At 43.8% G+C, this 14,085-nt stretch overlaps 1 protein-coding gene across 1 annotated transcript in view; it reads left to right on the top strand.

The window, feature by feature from the left end:
* The window catches only part of LOC142590293 (sorting nexin-8-like), a 32,208-nt gene extending 18,123 nt beyond the window's left edge, over window positions 1–14,085 (top strand). The window contains exons 8-13 of the mRNA XM_075702300.1: window positions 8–168; window positions 458–590; window positions 1,650–1,718; window positions 3,210–3,302; window positions 3,567–3,722; window positions 9,369–14,085. Coding sequence (XP_075558415.1) covers window positions 8–168; window positions 458–590; window positions 1,650–1,718; window positions 3,210–3,302; window positions 3,567–3,722; window positions 9,369–9,446 — 690 coding nt within the window. The 3' untranslated portion in view covers window positions 9,447–14,085. The remainder of the gene's footprint in view (window positions 1–7; window positions 169–457; window positions 591–1,649; window positions 1,719–3,209; window positions 3,303–3,566; window positions 3,723–9,368) is intronic.

The raw sequence follows: 14,085 nt of genomic DNA, 5'->3' as shown, positions 1-14,085 counted from the left end.
AGCGTAGGAGCTCGTGTCGAGTGACACTACAGTGCAGTTTGCCATGGCACGTGAGCAGCTGCGCCAGGTGTACATCTGTCTCAGCCAGCTGCGTGAGGCCTCGCAGCGCATGGTCGACCGGTCCAAGATGGCCGCTGTGGACATCCTCGTTGTCAGCAAGGAGTTTGCGTGAGTGATTTCTCTCTGAAGTCCTACATCACATGATTTCTTGTGTTTCACAAGGCATACTGTGGTGCATTTCTTAGCTTGAAGGCTAGAACTTGTGACACGATCGTATAGTATGCCAATGCAGTCATGACATTTCGCATGGAAACACTCCTATGCTTGAGTGATAACTGATAGTTTAGAGCCATGAATCCCCATTTTGGGGACGCTCTCGAATTGTTGTGTGGGGGATTACTTTTTCTCCTTGCTCTTGGGATTGATGACTTCCACAATGTGTCTTTCAAATGCACAGCACATTGAGCAACATATCCAAGCTGGAATCTGACTGGGCGACTGGCGGAAATGATGCCTGGAACATCGTGCAGAAGGCACTGCGATCCTTACAGAGCCTTCTTGTGCCAATTCATGAAGCTCATTCGGAACAGGTCAGTATCGAGTGACAGGTACTGTAGTGATCTTATTTTTACAGGCGTGAAACTTTTGTGTGCAACATTGCACACAAGCCCACAATAAAATGTACCTTACGTGCCAAAGAAATGCACGAATATGGATATAACAAATCGTGAAATGCAAAAAGTAAATTTACTATTTAGTTGGCCATGCTTTACTTCAGTGAGAATTTGGGTGCTATAATGAAATAAAAAATGCAAGATCCAAGACTGTATTGGTCACAATAACGAGAATAGTTTTTGCTCAAAGCTGAGAATATGCATTCTGGTAGCAGAAATATTACACAGCAAGAGCAACTTAATATGGCGCCTCACAGAAGCGTGTCCATGTTTTGGCCAGTGGCTAGGCTTGGCTGGCCCACAACTGACAATAAAAGGCCAGTGGGCCGATTTTATGGATTGCACCAATCTCATGGTTATGTATTATAGATGGTGCGAAGTAAGCGTTTGTAATTTAGCATTTTTTCACATGCTATCTGTTCACACGGCAAGCCACTGATCGGCCGTCAAAATTGACAGACCTTTTGTTGTACCAACAGTGTTTCATTTGCATAAACCCTATCAAGTCTGTTTGCATGCTGGTTTCAGTGTTTAATTTATAATGAATATCGTATACTGCAGATATTTTTCATGTCAGATGCAAATCACCCGCCGTGGTTGCTCAGTGGCTATGGTGTTGGACTGCTGAGCACGAGGTCGCGGGATCAAATCCCGGCCACGGCGGCCGGGATTTGACTAAGTACCCGTGTACTTAATTTTAGGTGCATGTTAAAGATCCCCAGGTGGTCGAAATTTCCGGAGTCCTCCACTACGGCATGCCTCATAATCAGAAAGTGGTTTTGGCACGTTAAAGCCCATAATTTTTTTTTTTCAAATGCAAATTTAAGGTTCAACTGTATGTGAAAGGAAACTCTTCTAGTTTAAGTGCACCAACTGGTTCTCTTTAGTATCCTTTAGTGTGCACTGTGACTTCATTTCTGAATGAGCAGGCCCTGAACTTAACAAAGTACATTTCATCTTTTCTCTATGCTCCAGTCTCTTCATGAAGAGGAGGAAGTTCTAGAAGAGCTAAATTTATTCCTGGACCTTCTAGTTGCTTACAAGGTCAGTCAATTTTTTATTAACTACGAAATTAGTGTGTCAGTAGCTTGCCAAATTGTATTGAAGGGAAGCTGAAACGATTTTACACATCGAAAACAGTGACATTCATGGCTTCTTATGGATGTTCCAGCATAAAATTGAGATATCCATCAGATCAAACATTTGAGTTGTAGCATGCTTTTGAAAAGTTATGCATGACCTGGCCCTGTCAAGCTGACAGCTCAATGTATAATGGTGGCTGTGCAATCCCGACATCACTCCCAAGAAGCTATTGCCTCTGATTGGCTCATATGCTTTGATTAGATGCAGAATACTCGTAATGACATTATTGCCATTAAGTAGACATGAAGTTGCCGGATTTGGATGCACGATTTACTTCAGCTTCTGTGTGGTTTTACAGCAGATCTTGCTGTTTAATTTGTAAGGCTTAAAAATTCCTAAGTGTAGATCAAAATCTCTTGCAAACTGTGCTCATTCCTTCCTTTTTTTTTTCTAAAGCGTTTAGTTCTTTAATTGCTTAATTACAGCTTTAAGTTAGAAAAGTGTTCTTAGCGTCAAACAGGTGCTAATAAAGATTTTCTGGTGAGTAAGCATTTTCTTTTGTCTTTTTACTGAACAGTGTGGCATGCACATGTATTGTTAGCTTTTCTCTTTTTAGGATTCGTTAAAAATGTGTTTTGGAACTTTTTACAAGACAGAGTTGATACTTTCTGTGTCTGCTGCTGAAGAAACATCGAAGCAAAGGCAACTGGAAAGCACTGTACTTTTGGCATGTAGAAGTTATCCTGCCCAAAAAGTTTAAAAGATGTGCTCAGCATCACTCACATCTTAACAGCTCAGCCATTAAATGATTTCATTTGATTATAATCAATAAAGCATGAAAATAATGCTTAACGAATAATTACACAGTGGGTTCACCCTAAATGCAGCCCTAAACTCACTGTTGGGACTACAGCGCCTCGCTCGCTGTTGTATATTGGACAGCACAGTTCAGCGCAGCATCCTATGTTGGCATTATCTTGAATGCCAAACTGCGAGCTGAAGTGGCATACAGTACTGTATCTCCACGCCTATAACTACCACAAAAAAAATTTCGGGAAACAACGGCCACGGTATTGGATGTCTCAAATCTTGCGCCACTTACATGGGCTTCACGGAAATGTAGAATTTCTTGCTAAAGGCAAACCGTATTGTATTGCTGTAAAGTTGTATGGGAAGGAAAATTTTGAATGCATTCTGAAGGCTGTGGTGACTGGTCATACACGACAAGATTGTTTTTGGAGCTTTGTTTCATACCAAAAATTTTGCTTGGTCGATTTTGTAAAGGTTTGAGCTCAGTCGCACGTGGTTATTTGCACAAATTGTTTTTTTTTGCTGCAAATAGGGTGCATGTTGTCAGGGGTGGGTTACATGCGTGAAGGTATGGTACCCCGGTGCACACTAGCAGATTTGCTGTATGACCCTGTTCTCATACCCCGAAAACACCGTCCACAGGCATTGTGTGATCGTCACGAAAGCGGTGTTGTCCTTGGTCACCACAAGGCCATCAATAGAATGGTGAAGAAGTCCTCAAACTCATTTGGAGCTGTAAGTACATGAGAAATCAATATTGGGCATTCATCTTAAGTGATGGGACTACAAGTTCCTACATCAGCACACAGCATAGCTGATTTTGTGGAAGCAGTGGAATTTTTCTAAATTTTAAACAGCCTCATAAGAGCCCTGTGTATGTGTCAGTTTGTGCATCTCTTCTTAACAGATATGATGATCAGATAGAAAATCTCAACTGTGACTTTATTGTGGATTTCCACAGAACTTGGGTGTTTTTGTTTCCCGGTGCTGTTATCACAGGTGGATCCGATGAAGCAGGCGCAGGAGCTTGAACACCGGACACAGTTCTCTCTGCACTGTGTCCACCTGGAGAGCCAAATGGTGTACGCCCACATGGAGGCACTGGGTGGCATCACCCGCGCCCTGGTCCGCATACAGGCTAACGGCCATGCCAAGGTATGGGAGCTGTCTTACAGTGCCACTTACCTCTGCAAAGGCTCCAAAATAGCTCTGGATGCCGAGTGTGGGTGCCATTGACACTGAAAGGCATTGGCCTAGCCAGGGGAAAGGGTTTAGGAGGTCGAACCCGCCCCCCAAATTTTCTGATGTGCCCACTTCCCGTTTCCCACAGAGCAGAAAGTTTCAGGAGGTGGGTTGCGAAAGAGCGACATGAAGGATGGGAAAGCTTGAATGTGAAAGCAAGGCAAGCGCTAGTGGCGGTCCGAAGGTGGAAAGCGGGTGTTGTCATGGGGGCAATGGGGCCATGCCCATGGGTTGTCATAGGCCCATGGGTTGTCATAGGCCCATGGGTTGTCATAGGCCCATGGGTTGTCATAGGCTCATAGCTTGTCATGGGCCCATGGGTTGTCATGGGCCCATGCACAGAACTTTAGGCCCTACACATGGCACACCACTATCTCATTCCGGATTGTGTTAACCATTACTGCTGAGAGGGGATCAGTGCTGAAATTTCCACACGCAGGTAAAGGTGGGACGAGCGCATGCATAAAACTTGGGGGGGGGGGGGGCATTCTTGCTCCACACCAGGCCTTTGTATCCTCGAACTTTGAAGAGCTCATTTCTGGTACTTCACTGAATCGTCGACCACGCTGGGTGGGAGAAAAGCATCCTGAAAATATTGAGACTTGCTTGTCTAGGAAATGCGTAAGAAGTATCCCCCCCCCCCATTTCTTTCTTCCATTTCTTTCCCTTGTCTCTGTCTCTCATTATGTTAATAAACTTGAGAAGAGCTTGCTTTTAGGCTAGTTTGTATATGCTGCGAAGAATAAAAACAGGGCAAAGATTTATGCGGATTCCACGTACTGTAGGAATCATATGTAAGCGAAGCTTTCTGTGGTGTTTGCTCTGAATGGCGACACTTAGTGGTGATGTTGGTGGTGAATGTTCAACTACTTAAACGTTTAGTCCAACACGAGACTGGTGAGTTAATGTTAAAAGTTACCTTACATGCACTGCTATTCTTTATCCACGTAGTACACTGAACACATAGGAGAAGGTGTTTGCTTGAGGCATTGTGTGCCATACTTCATAACCTCAGAGAGGGTTGAGCATTTTCCTTGCCTCACATGGCACATCGCATTGTGGCAGAAGTATTACACATTAATTGAATTGTGTGGCTGTATGTGCCAAAACCACAATCGGATTATGAGGCACACTGTAGTGGTGGACACCGTATTAATTTTGACATTATGGTGTTCATTAACATGTCCTCAACCCTTTGAGGGTCAATGACTTAAATATACGGTGCCACGAACGAGTTCAAAAATGGTCAATGCCATATATCTGTACATCTGTATATCCGTATATCTGTATCTGGCACTGTCTGTACATTTAAAAAGCACGCCAATTTCATAACTTTTTCTTCTCTGTCATGTGCTGCCACTATGTAGGAACACAGGGAATTTTTTTTTCGCGCACCTTCCTCTCTAGGTTTTCGTTGCACGGTTTGTTTTAGAGCTAGTTTGCTCCCGCACATCTACATAATACCGCTCGCGCATTGGCGCGCGGGTGGGCGACAGTTTGGGTTTGTTCCGCGGGCGGTTTGGGCTTCTTGCACTTGCAAGACTGATGGCTATGTCGTTACTAATCGCTCAAAGGGTGGCCACTTGTTTCTCGCTCGTTTAGTTCGCACAGGGGTGCACATAGGAAGGATGCTGCCACGCATACATTTCTGCTGATTTTTTTTTCTTTTTTTTGACACTCGCGAGAACTAATTGCCTCTGGTTGGTGATAAGGTGAAGATTAGCGGAAGTTCGTCACACATTTTGCTTTTCTGACGGGCACACAACCACACAGTTTTCTTGAGTGTGCGCACGAACCCACGTCTTTGCATTACACAAGAAGCATCGTGGGCAGGACATGTAATGAGGAGGGAAGATAACCGATGGTCATTAAGGGTTACGGACTGGATTCCAAGGGAAGGGAAGCGTAGCAGGGGGCAGCAGAAAGTTAGGTGGGCGGATGAGATTAAGAAGTTTGCTGGGACAACATGGGTCACAATTAGCACACGACCGGGGTAGTTGGAGAAGTATGGGAGATGCCTTTGCCCTGCAGTGGGCGTAACCAGGCTGATGATGATGCTTTGCCAGGTCCCATTTTATTCATTAGTCCCAATTGGACTGATGAGCTGTTCAGATGCCCATTGTTGCAGTTATGGCAGCAGCTATTAAGGGTGTCAGAAACAGGGTGGATAGGAAAGGCTGAAACATCGCATCTACATTACAACTACGTTTGATACACGGTGCACAGGTAAATTACAAGATGGCTGGCAATTCATAAAAACATTCTGTTCCGTGACGTGGTTGTTCAGCCACTGGCCAGTGTGGCCGGTGAAAAATTTGCTGCAGAGGAGCGTACACTTGAATAAAGCAATTATTAATGAATACCCTTCCAACTGGCTGCCATGTCACTGTTTGACCTTACAAATGTGTGACTTGTGTGCAGTGACTTCAGTCATCCTATCCACTGCAGCACACATTTCACCCGAATTTATCTTCTGCACAAACAGACAGTTATGCCATATATAGTGCCAGCTATGTTGAACTGACATGCCACATTATCTAGATATGGGACACTGGCAACCGCATATTTAGTTGGATTTCTTCTGGAATCAAATCTTTAGCTTCTGTTACAATTCATAGTAGTGTAGTTGTCCTTTCTCGTGCTATTAATCTGTATGCATGTCATTTTTGGTGCTGGTTTTATTGTTACACATTGTAGTTGTGGTCAAATGCAATAACTTCTAGAAACCTAAGTACAGTAGGACCTCGTTCATAAGTCAGGAAAAAAAATCTTTAAAAAAATACAACATGCTAACCGGGAAAATGCTCAATCCGAAGTAAATAAAAAACTTGGCAGACTCAACTACATAATGCAAAGCATTGCGTGAATCGTTGCAACACGAGATGCTGACGCGTGGGCCTGAACAACCGAGGTGGTCGTTGTTGTTTTTCAATTGCATTGTGTTTTCGAAATGAAATTGAGCTGGTGAGCTTCATCAGAATATGATGCAGCCAGGGTGAAACGTGAAGCTCACTTTGCACCACCTGCATCAGGGAAAGGCAGTGCTTTTAGGTTATCGCCTAATTAAAGCATGCAGTACGCTTCCGATGGCACTACGCCACATGCGGTGCGACAGATAGGTGAGTACGCTTATTGCAATAGGGTTGATGGTGATGGCTCTGAATGCGGCGTGTGACGACCTGCAAGGAGATTTGCTAGCACCGGAACAGGAACTGAGTGCGCGCCGACGTTTCCACGTGGCATACTGTGGGGAAAGCTGCTGCGGTGGGTGGCTGTTGCTTCATCACATGCGCTTCGCCCCTTTTGTTCTTTACACGGGATATAGCAGCCGAAATACGTAGCATACGATTGCAGCTTGGCGATGTACTGAACATTAGCGCCGAAAGATTGTGTCTTCCAGGAATGTATCGTCTGGCAAAAAAGAAGCGTAACTATATTACTTCATTGTTCGTGTTCTCAATCGCAAACACTGACGCTGGGAAATCATGTGAAACGAGATTGTATCAATGAGGGTTCATTTTTGTGAGAGAAATATAGGTGCTCAAAATTGATCTGACAACCAACACAACAGTGTTCCTTACTGGCAGCTGTCTCATTTGAGGTGTCAAATGCTAATAATTAGTATACTTAGTTTTTGTAAACAGAACTCTGCCAGCATAAGAAGTCATTGCAGCTTATTTAGCACCCATGATATACTGCCACATTTCAGCTAATTGATATGCCAAGTGCACCTGCAAAGTGACTTTTTTGTTTCAATGTCAATTTTCACTTTATATTTTCATTATTTTAATTTTCATTAATGTGAAGAATAGTCAAATTCTCAAATAAAATACCTGACTTAAAAAAGTCTTCAGTTTGTATTTGAAATTCCATGCTCCGCTACCTGCCACGGTAGCTTAGTGGCTATGGCATTGTGCAGCTGAGCACGAGGTCATGGGTTTGATCCCGGCCGCGGTGGCCACATTCTGATCGGGGTTGAATGCAAAAACATAAGTGGTGCATTGGATGTACGTTAAACGCAGGTGGTTAAAATAAATTCGGAGCTCCCCACTGCAGCGTGCCTCAAAATCTGGCAGTGGTTTTGGCACGTAAAGCACCAGAATTTAATTTAAAATTTGTCAACTGTAATCGCAAGACTATGCAGCTGGTGCCCCTCGTGTTTGGGGAAGAGGAAATTGCAACTATATATCTATTATTGTACTCCACTCCAGTGCTTGAGGGACACAGCAGCGAGTCGTTTTCTCCTTCAGTCCCTTTGAAGAGACGGTGTGCGAAATTCTGCAAGTAGGCTTTCCCACGCACCTAACTTGCCCTGTCCAAGTCCTGCTAGTAGTTCTGTCGAAGCTGAGAGAAGCCTTTTGAAAACTTGGATGGTGCTAGGGGCTGAAAGTGACTGAAAAAGTGCCACCAGTCCGCATGGTGACACCTTATTTGCAATTCTAGACCGGGGCCCACCATCTGGGTTAATTCAGACAAGGTGTGCAGAGCAGTACACTTGCAAGTTTCACATACAGTCAACTCTTGTTACAAGGGACCCTGATAATCCGACAAATGGCCGTTTTATCCGAAGTCCGTAATATCCGAAACGCCTCACTTCCGGAACTTTCATCGCTATGTCTACCAACTTTATTGCTGAGTGAGTGAGAAACGTCAGAAGTAAAAAACAAACAAATGTCCCAGTTTTGCCCTAAAGGCAAAGCATCGATTCCGCTAGCAAATTAAGTTAGATAAGCGTGGCAGCAGCAGTGAGCAAATTGACCTTCATGCTGTCTCTCGCTTCAACATGAACTAAATGTTGAAAGCACAGCGAATATGAAGCTACTGCCACTGGGCACACTTTGTCCGCATCGCAGATCGCTTTCAAGATAGCAGCAGCCGCCAGAGTAGAACCCCCCCTCTCTTGCCTCCCACCCCATGCCTCCCACATGAACAAAGGCTGTGCTTTTCCCGCCCACCCACCCACCCACCCACTCACTCACCCACCTCCCTCCCTCCCTCACTCGCGTGTGGGCGCGCTATTGAGCCACAATCATTAGCTGACCTTTGCAAGTCAGTTGTCAGCCTGTGTCGATACGCCCGAAATCAGTTTTATATGCCCGATTTTTAAAAAAATTGCCGCTAATTTCGTGCGCTGTAGCCAATAGTTCGTTATAGCGTGGTCTGTTAAAAGCAAACTTTGTTGCAATAATAGAATACATAGAACAAACTAAGGCTGAAATGTGGTCCGTTATATCTGAAAGTCTGTTATATGCGGATCCATTGTAATGAGCGCAGACTGTGCCGCCTCTAAAGCATTGCTCCACCAACCACGGTGGCTCAATGCCTGTGGTATTGTGCTTCCGAGCACAAGGTCGTGGGTTCAACTCCCAGTGGCGACGGCTGCATTCCAATGCGGGTAGAATGCAAGAACCCCTCATGTACTGTGTTCTTATTGGGCGGTAAAAGTTAATCCAGAGTTCTCCATTACACTGTCCCTTGCAACCCACCGTGCCATTTCCATACAATAAACCCTATAGTTTAAAGTGTTGTTACTCCTTTTTCTCTCTTTGCACTTTCCAGCTGGGCTCCCTGTGGAGCAGCATGGCACCTGCTGTGGCAACCATGGTCCCAAACGCGGCAACTCAAGTGCCGCAATGAAGCAGTACACGAGACCAGCGACTGTTGTCGTCAGGACCCCTCCCGTCATTTCAAATGCTGGCTTCGAGGAGCACTCCACACAAATGGCCAAAAAGGTGCACAAGCTACTAACTGCAGTTGTGTGGACTCTCTCCACGCTGCTCGAGCAGGAAAGACTCTTCAGGCACTGTCCACGATGTGTTGCTGCAGGCCTCAGGACAACGGCGCAATACGTGTTACCACGAACTGCACGATGTGGCTTTCGGGAAAAACAGATAAGAGTTAGAGCATTTTCATGCATATTTACCTGCACCGGGAATTTGAGAAGCTTTAACCCTTTGAGTGCAGAGTTTTTTTACAGGTGGCGCACCCCCAGTATCTTTTTTTTTTTCTCTGATACTATAAAATCACGGAAGTTTTTTGGGGTTTTTTCTCAGTTGTTCAGATGGGAAAAAGTGACTCAAATAATTGAAAATGCACTCTTGATATGGTCCTCACATTCCCACCTTTGTTTTTATCTCCTACCTAGTTTCATTTGGACGCGTGGACTTTTGCAATAGCACCGCACTGTCAGGATAAAAAAAGAAATCCTTTCATAATCGTACAGCAGATGGCAGAAACACTCAAAAGTCGTGTCCTTACACTACAGTGCAAATATTTCAACGAAGAATTGCTGCAGTAGCAGTCAGAAATGTCTGGGAGCCACCCTCCTTTATGTGGATGTACGCTCCACTCGACGAAACCACGTGCACGACGGGGCACGTTCCGAAGCACGTTAAACACCCAGATTCACCAAATCAAGAGAGCTGAGAATATATGCTTGTAGAATTATAGCACAGATGGCAAAACTACCTCGGAGATAGGCAAGTTCATGTTACTGTGCACACCTTATTGGTGGGAGTGGAGAATGTACCAGTATGTCCGCGGTGCTGAAAATATTATAGGCAAAGCGCAAGCGTGGAGGTTGCACATGTGAATCTCCTTGCTCTGACATCACAGCAGTAAGCTTCGCCATTGCCGTGAATCTGGAACTGCATTTTAAGAGAGCAGTGATGAGACAATTTATAGGATATAAAATATGTTTCTGGTGCTCTGCTTTGCACAGAACTTCGTGCAGGCCATTTTGTAAGCATGTGAAAGTCAGGTTACTTGCATGGCTTATATGTGTGGTCAAAAGCGTGGCAGTTTGGGCGAGTTGGTATGTCGTGACTTTTTCAGGCTTGTAGTGCAGCTCAGAAAGCGCAAAAAAGGTGGAAGGGGCGTGTGGATTTGTTCTTTGCCAAGTGTTGTACAGTCGTACCTCGATATATTGAACATGGATGTAACGGACATAGAATATAACGAAGGTATTTTCGTGTCAGATCCAACTTTGTTTTAACGAGTTTCAACTGTACCTCTTGGTGCAGGTTATATGTGCAAGAATGAAGTAATTGTGTGTTAATACTTTGTCGCGTGCGAAAACCCCAAGGCCCAAAGACTTCGCAAGAGCTATATAGTAATGCCTTTCTTTTTCTTTGTACAATGGACTCTCTTTAACACTACGTGTGTATATAGCAAAATTCATCAAGCTCAACAGTCCAAGGACCTTTGTTAGGTTTCTCATAGATTTAATGCACTTTGTTAAGCAGAGCTGGTGATGCGTATTTTTCCTAGTTGCTTTCATGTTTGTTTTAGAGGGAGTCCATTGCAATTTTGTTAAGTTTGACATTTTCACTCCATTTTGTAGGCGCTTTCATCACACTCCGAGGTATTTTATATCGCTTGAGACACATTGCTCTGTCGTCCTGGTGTTGATATGCAGAGTGCTGCTTCTTTGGCCAGCATTAAAATGTTGCCCATTGTAGATTATTGAGGTGATGTAGAACAAAAATCAAATGTGCCTTGGTTCAAGTTCAAAGTAAAATAACATTTAAGTGTTTATTGCACAAAGTGAACAATGTGCCTTGAAGTACACTTGATGGTTCTATCACTTTACGTGAACTTCACCACTGTACTCATGGAACTCAATATTTTATACAGTATTTTGTTCACACCTTAGATGCTCATGTAGGATTTAGAAGTTCACTTAGAATGTTCATTTATAATGTTCACTTAGTTTCTTAGTAGTTCTTTTACATTGGTACATCTGATGAACTGCACTTCCGAGGAAAGCTGTTGTTCCTGTCACCTTTGCCAAACAAGGTGATTTAGCAGCTTGTTGGAACTCGACTGGCGCCAAAATATGCCGAATTTTGTTGTTGTTCTGGTTAAGCGCCTTTCCTCCCGCAGGGTTCATAGCAGTTCTCAAGTCTCTTTAAAGCCACCTGCTGCCAAAATATCATTTCGAAGTACTTGCATATCCTTAAATTTAGCTTCTGGCCAAGCGTGGCAGATTTTGACAGATTTTCTTTGAACACCTAGCCACAGAGTCGGTGCAGCCTAAAAGCCAATCCAGTTTAATAATGCACATAGAGCGGTGCTGGCTCAGTTGTTACATCCTTTCCATGTACTTTACGTGTTTGTGGCGATTGAAAAATGTTTTGCTTGTCGCTGATAGTTTTTATAGCTCTTAAATGTTGAAATATTTCAAAGGGGTTGGCTTAAAGGCCTATATATGGGAAAGGGAAGAAAGGAAGGACGAATGATTGCAAGGAAAACTATCACTCCCAGCATTGCATGCAAAGTCCATTAGGGACAGCGTCGTAGCAAGCATCACATTATCATCGTTGCGTACTGAAAGATTAAGGATTTGTGCTGGATTTAATTGTAGTGAGGACACTGAGGAACTGTCTTTTGAATGCCTGTATAGCCTGTTAAGCAGGTGACCATGGTGTGGGGGGTCATCCTCCTCAGAGTTTGCAGCTTCACCATTGACCTCCATTCTGGAATTGTCCAGTTCCTTGCTGTGTTTATGGCCTTGGACCCTTGTAAGGTGTCAAAGTGGTGTCTATTGAGTAGTTATGTCATTTGGCAAACGTGTACACTGTTGGGGCACTGTCAGTGCACGCCTTGGGGATAACGCAGCTTCAGTCCTTCATTGTACTTTGCCATGACCCTTAGACTGCTATGAACCCTGCTTCTCATGTCCTCGAAATCAAGACACTTTCAGATTCTGTTTAGCATTTTCACTTTTTCACTTGATGCTGTGTCAGGGCGTGGTCGCAACATCCACGGGAGTGGAAAAGTCTGAAGAGTTTACATTTCTCGTCATGTGGCATAGGAATGGAGTCTGTGGGAAGGCTGTTACCTCACACTGGGCACATGGCTTAACTTGGAGCGCGCGATGAATTTCAAATGGTGCAATATAGGCAGAATGGGGATGCGTGCAATGCTGCAAAGTGATTTTGGGGAACATTCAGAGATGCCTTATAAAGGGACAGTGAAGAGAAATGTCAAATTAAGCTGGATTGGTAGCATACACTGCTAAATTTGCATTTATGTTGGTCAGCCTTGCTTCGGAGGAAGGCTTGGTAAGCCAGAAAGGATGTGATAGTGAGACAGGTGCCAATGCTAGCTCGAAACTCCCTACTCTATGCAACTTCAAATTCTCAGTGCCGGAAGCTAAGCGTCGACTGACAAAGAAAGGTTGCATTGCATTTGAGCATGAGCAAACTCTCAATCCCCCAGCAACTTGTCTGCATTTTTCCTGCACGGGAAGTATGACGATAAGCCAATGCATTCAGATATTTGCAACATCATGCCGATGTTGTTGAACTGCAGTTTGGGCACAAAATTCAAATAGAATCTAGCTTTCATTGGCTGCAACTAATGAGCTACATTTTCCTGAAAGACGTATATACTAGTAAACTTTGGAAAGGACGCTCTGCCAATCTTAATTTAGTGTTTCTCTTAATTGTCCCCATTTAATGTCTTATTATAGAAAGTGTTGTTACAGTGATGCGAGTAGTATGCATACACTGTGTGACTGAGCAGTTCCTTGTGATAATAAGCGTAGTGTGAACGCTGACAGTTGATGCTGCTGTGTTGCAGTTAAAGGGACATGCAGTTGAGTACTACCAACTACCAGTACTACCAACAGCATGTAGTATGGGTACTACCATACTCGACTGTAAAATGAAGTTTTTTAGCCTTTGTGCATGGTAGTGTTGAGCTCATTCTTTTAAAACACGATCTGCACATACAATTTACAAAGCAGTTGAAGTGCACTGGGTGTTTGTTCTTAAAGCTAAAATTTCTGCCAGCAGTTCATGGTGACAGTGCTTTATTAAGATCACCTCTTGGAATAATCGTAAAGATGTAGTACCATTGATGTCTTATAGGCTCTGGAACTAAGTCCTGTGAAGTATGTGTGTGTTGAAAAGAATTTGAGAGGCTTTGTCTAGGTATTCACAGTAATGAGTGTGGCAAATTATTCAAGGGCATCCTTAGCAGGTCAAACTGTATTGCAAGTTGCTCTAATAGCTCCAGAGGTGAAAATGGTCTTTTTTGTACAGGGGACAAGTAGTTATGCATTGTTCAGGGGCTGGTTGCATTAACAGTTTCGTGCATATATGCCAAGAAATCTGCAAATTGACATGGCTGGTGCAGACTGGCCAAAGGAAAAATGTCAGCTTTTACTTACTGCAACGAACATTCCAGTGCTGTTTTCTTTCTTTCTGTGTCCAGGTTATACCATAATACTATATTGCAAAGTTGCAATAAAGAATTTACATATTTTCGA

Source organism: Dermacentor variabilis, chromosome 8, assembly GCF_050947875.1.
Source record: "Dermacentor variabilis isolate Ectoservices chromosome 8, ASM5094787v1, whole genome shotgun sequence".
In the NCBI taxonomy this organism is placed as follows: domain Eukaryota; kingdom Metazoa; phylum Arthropoda; class Arachnida; order Ixodida; family Ixodidae; genus Dermacentor; species Dermacentor variabilis.
This window is presented reverse-complemented; position numbering and strand designations above follow the sequence as displayed.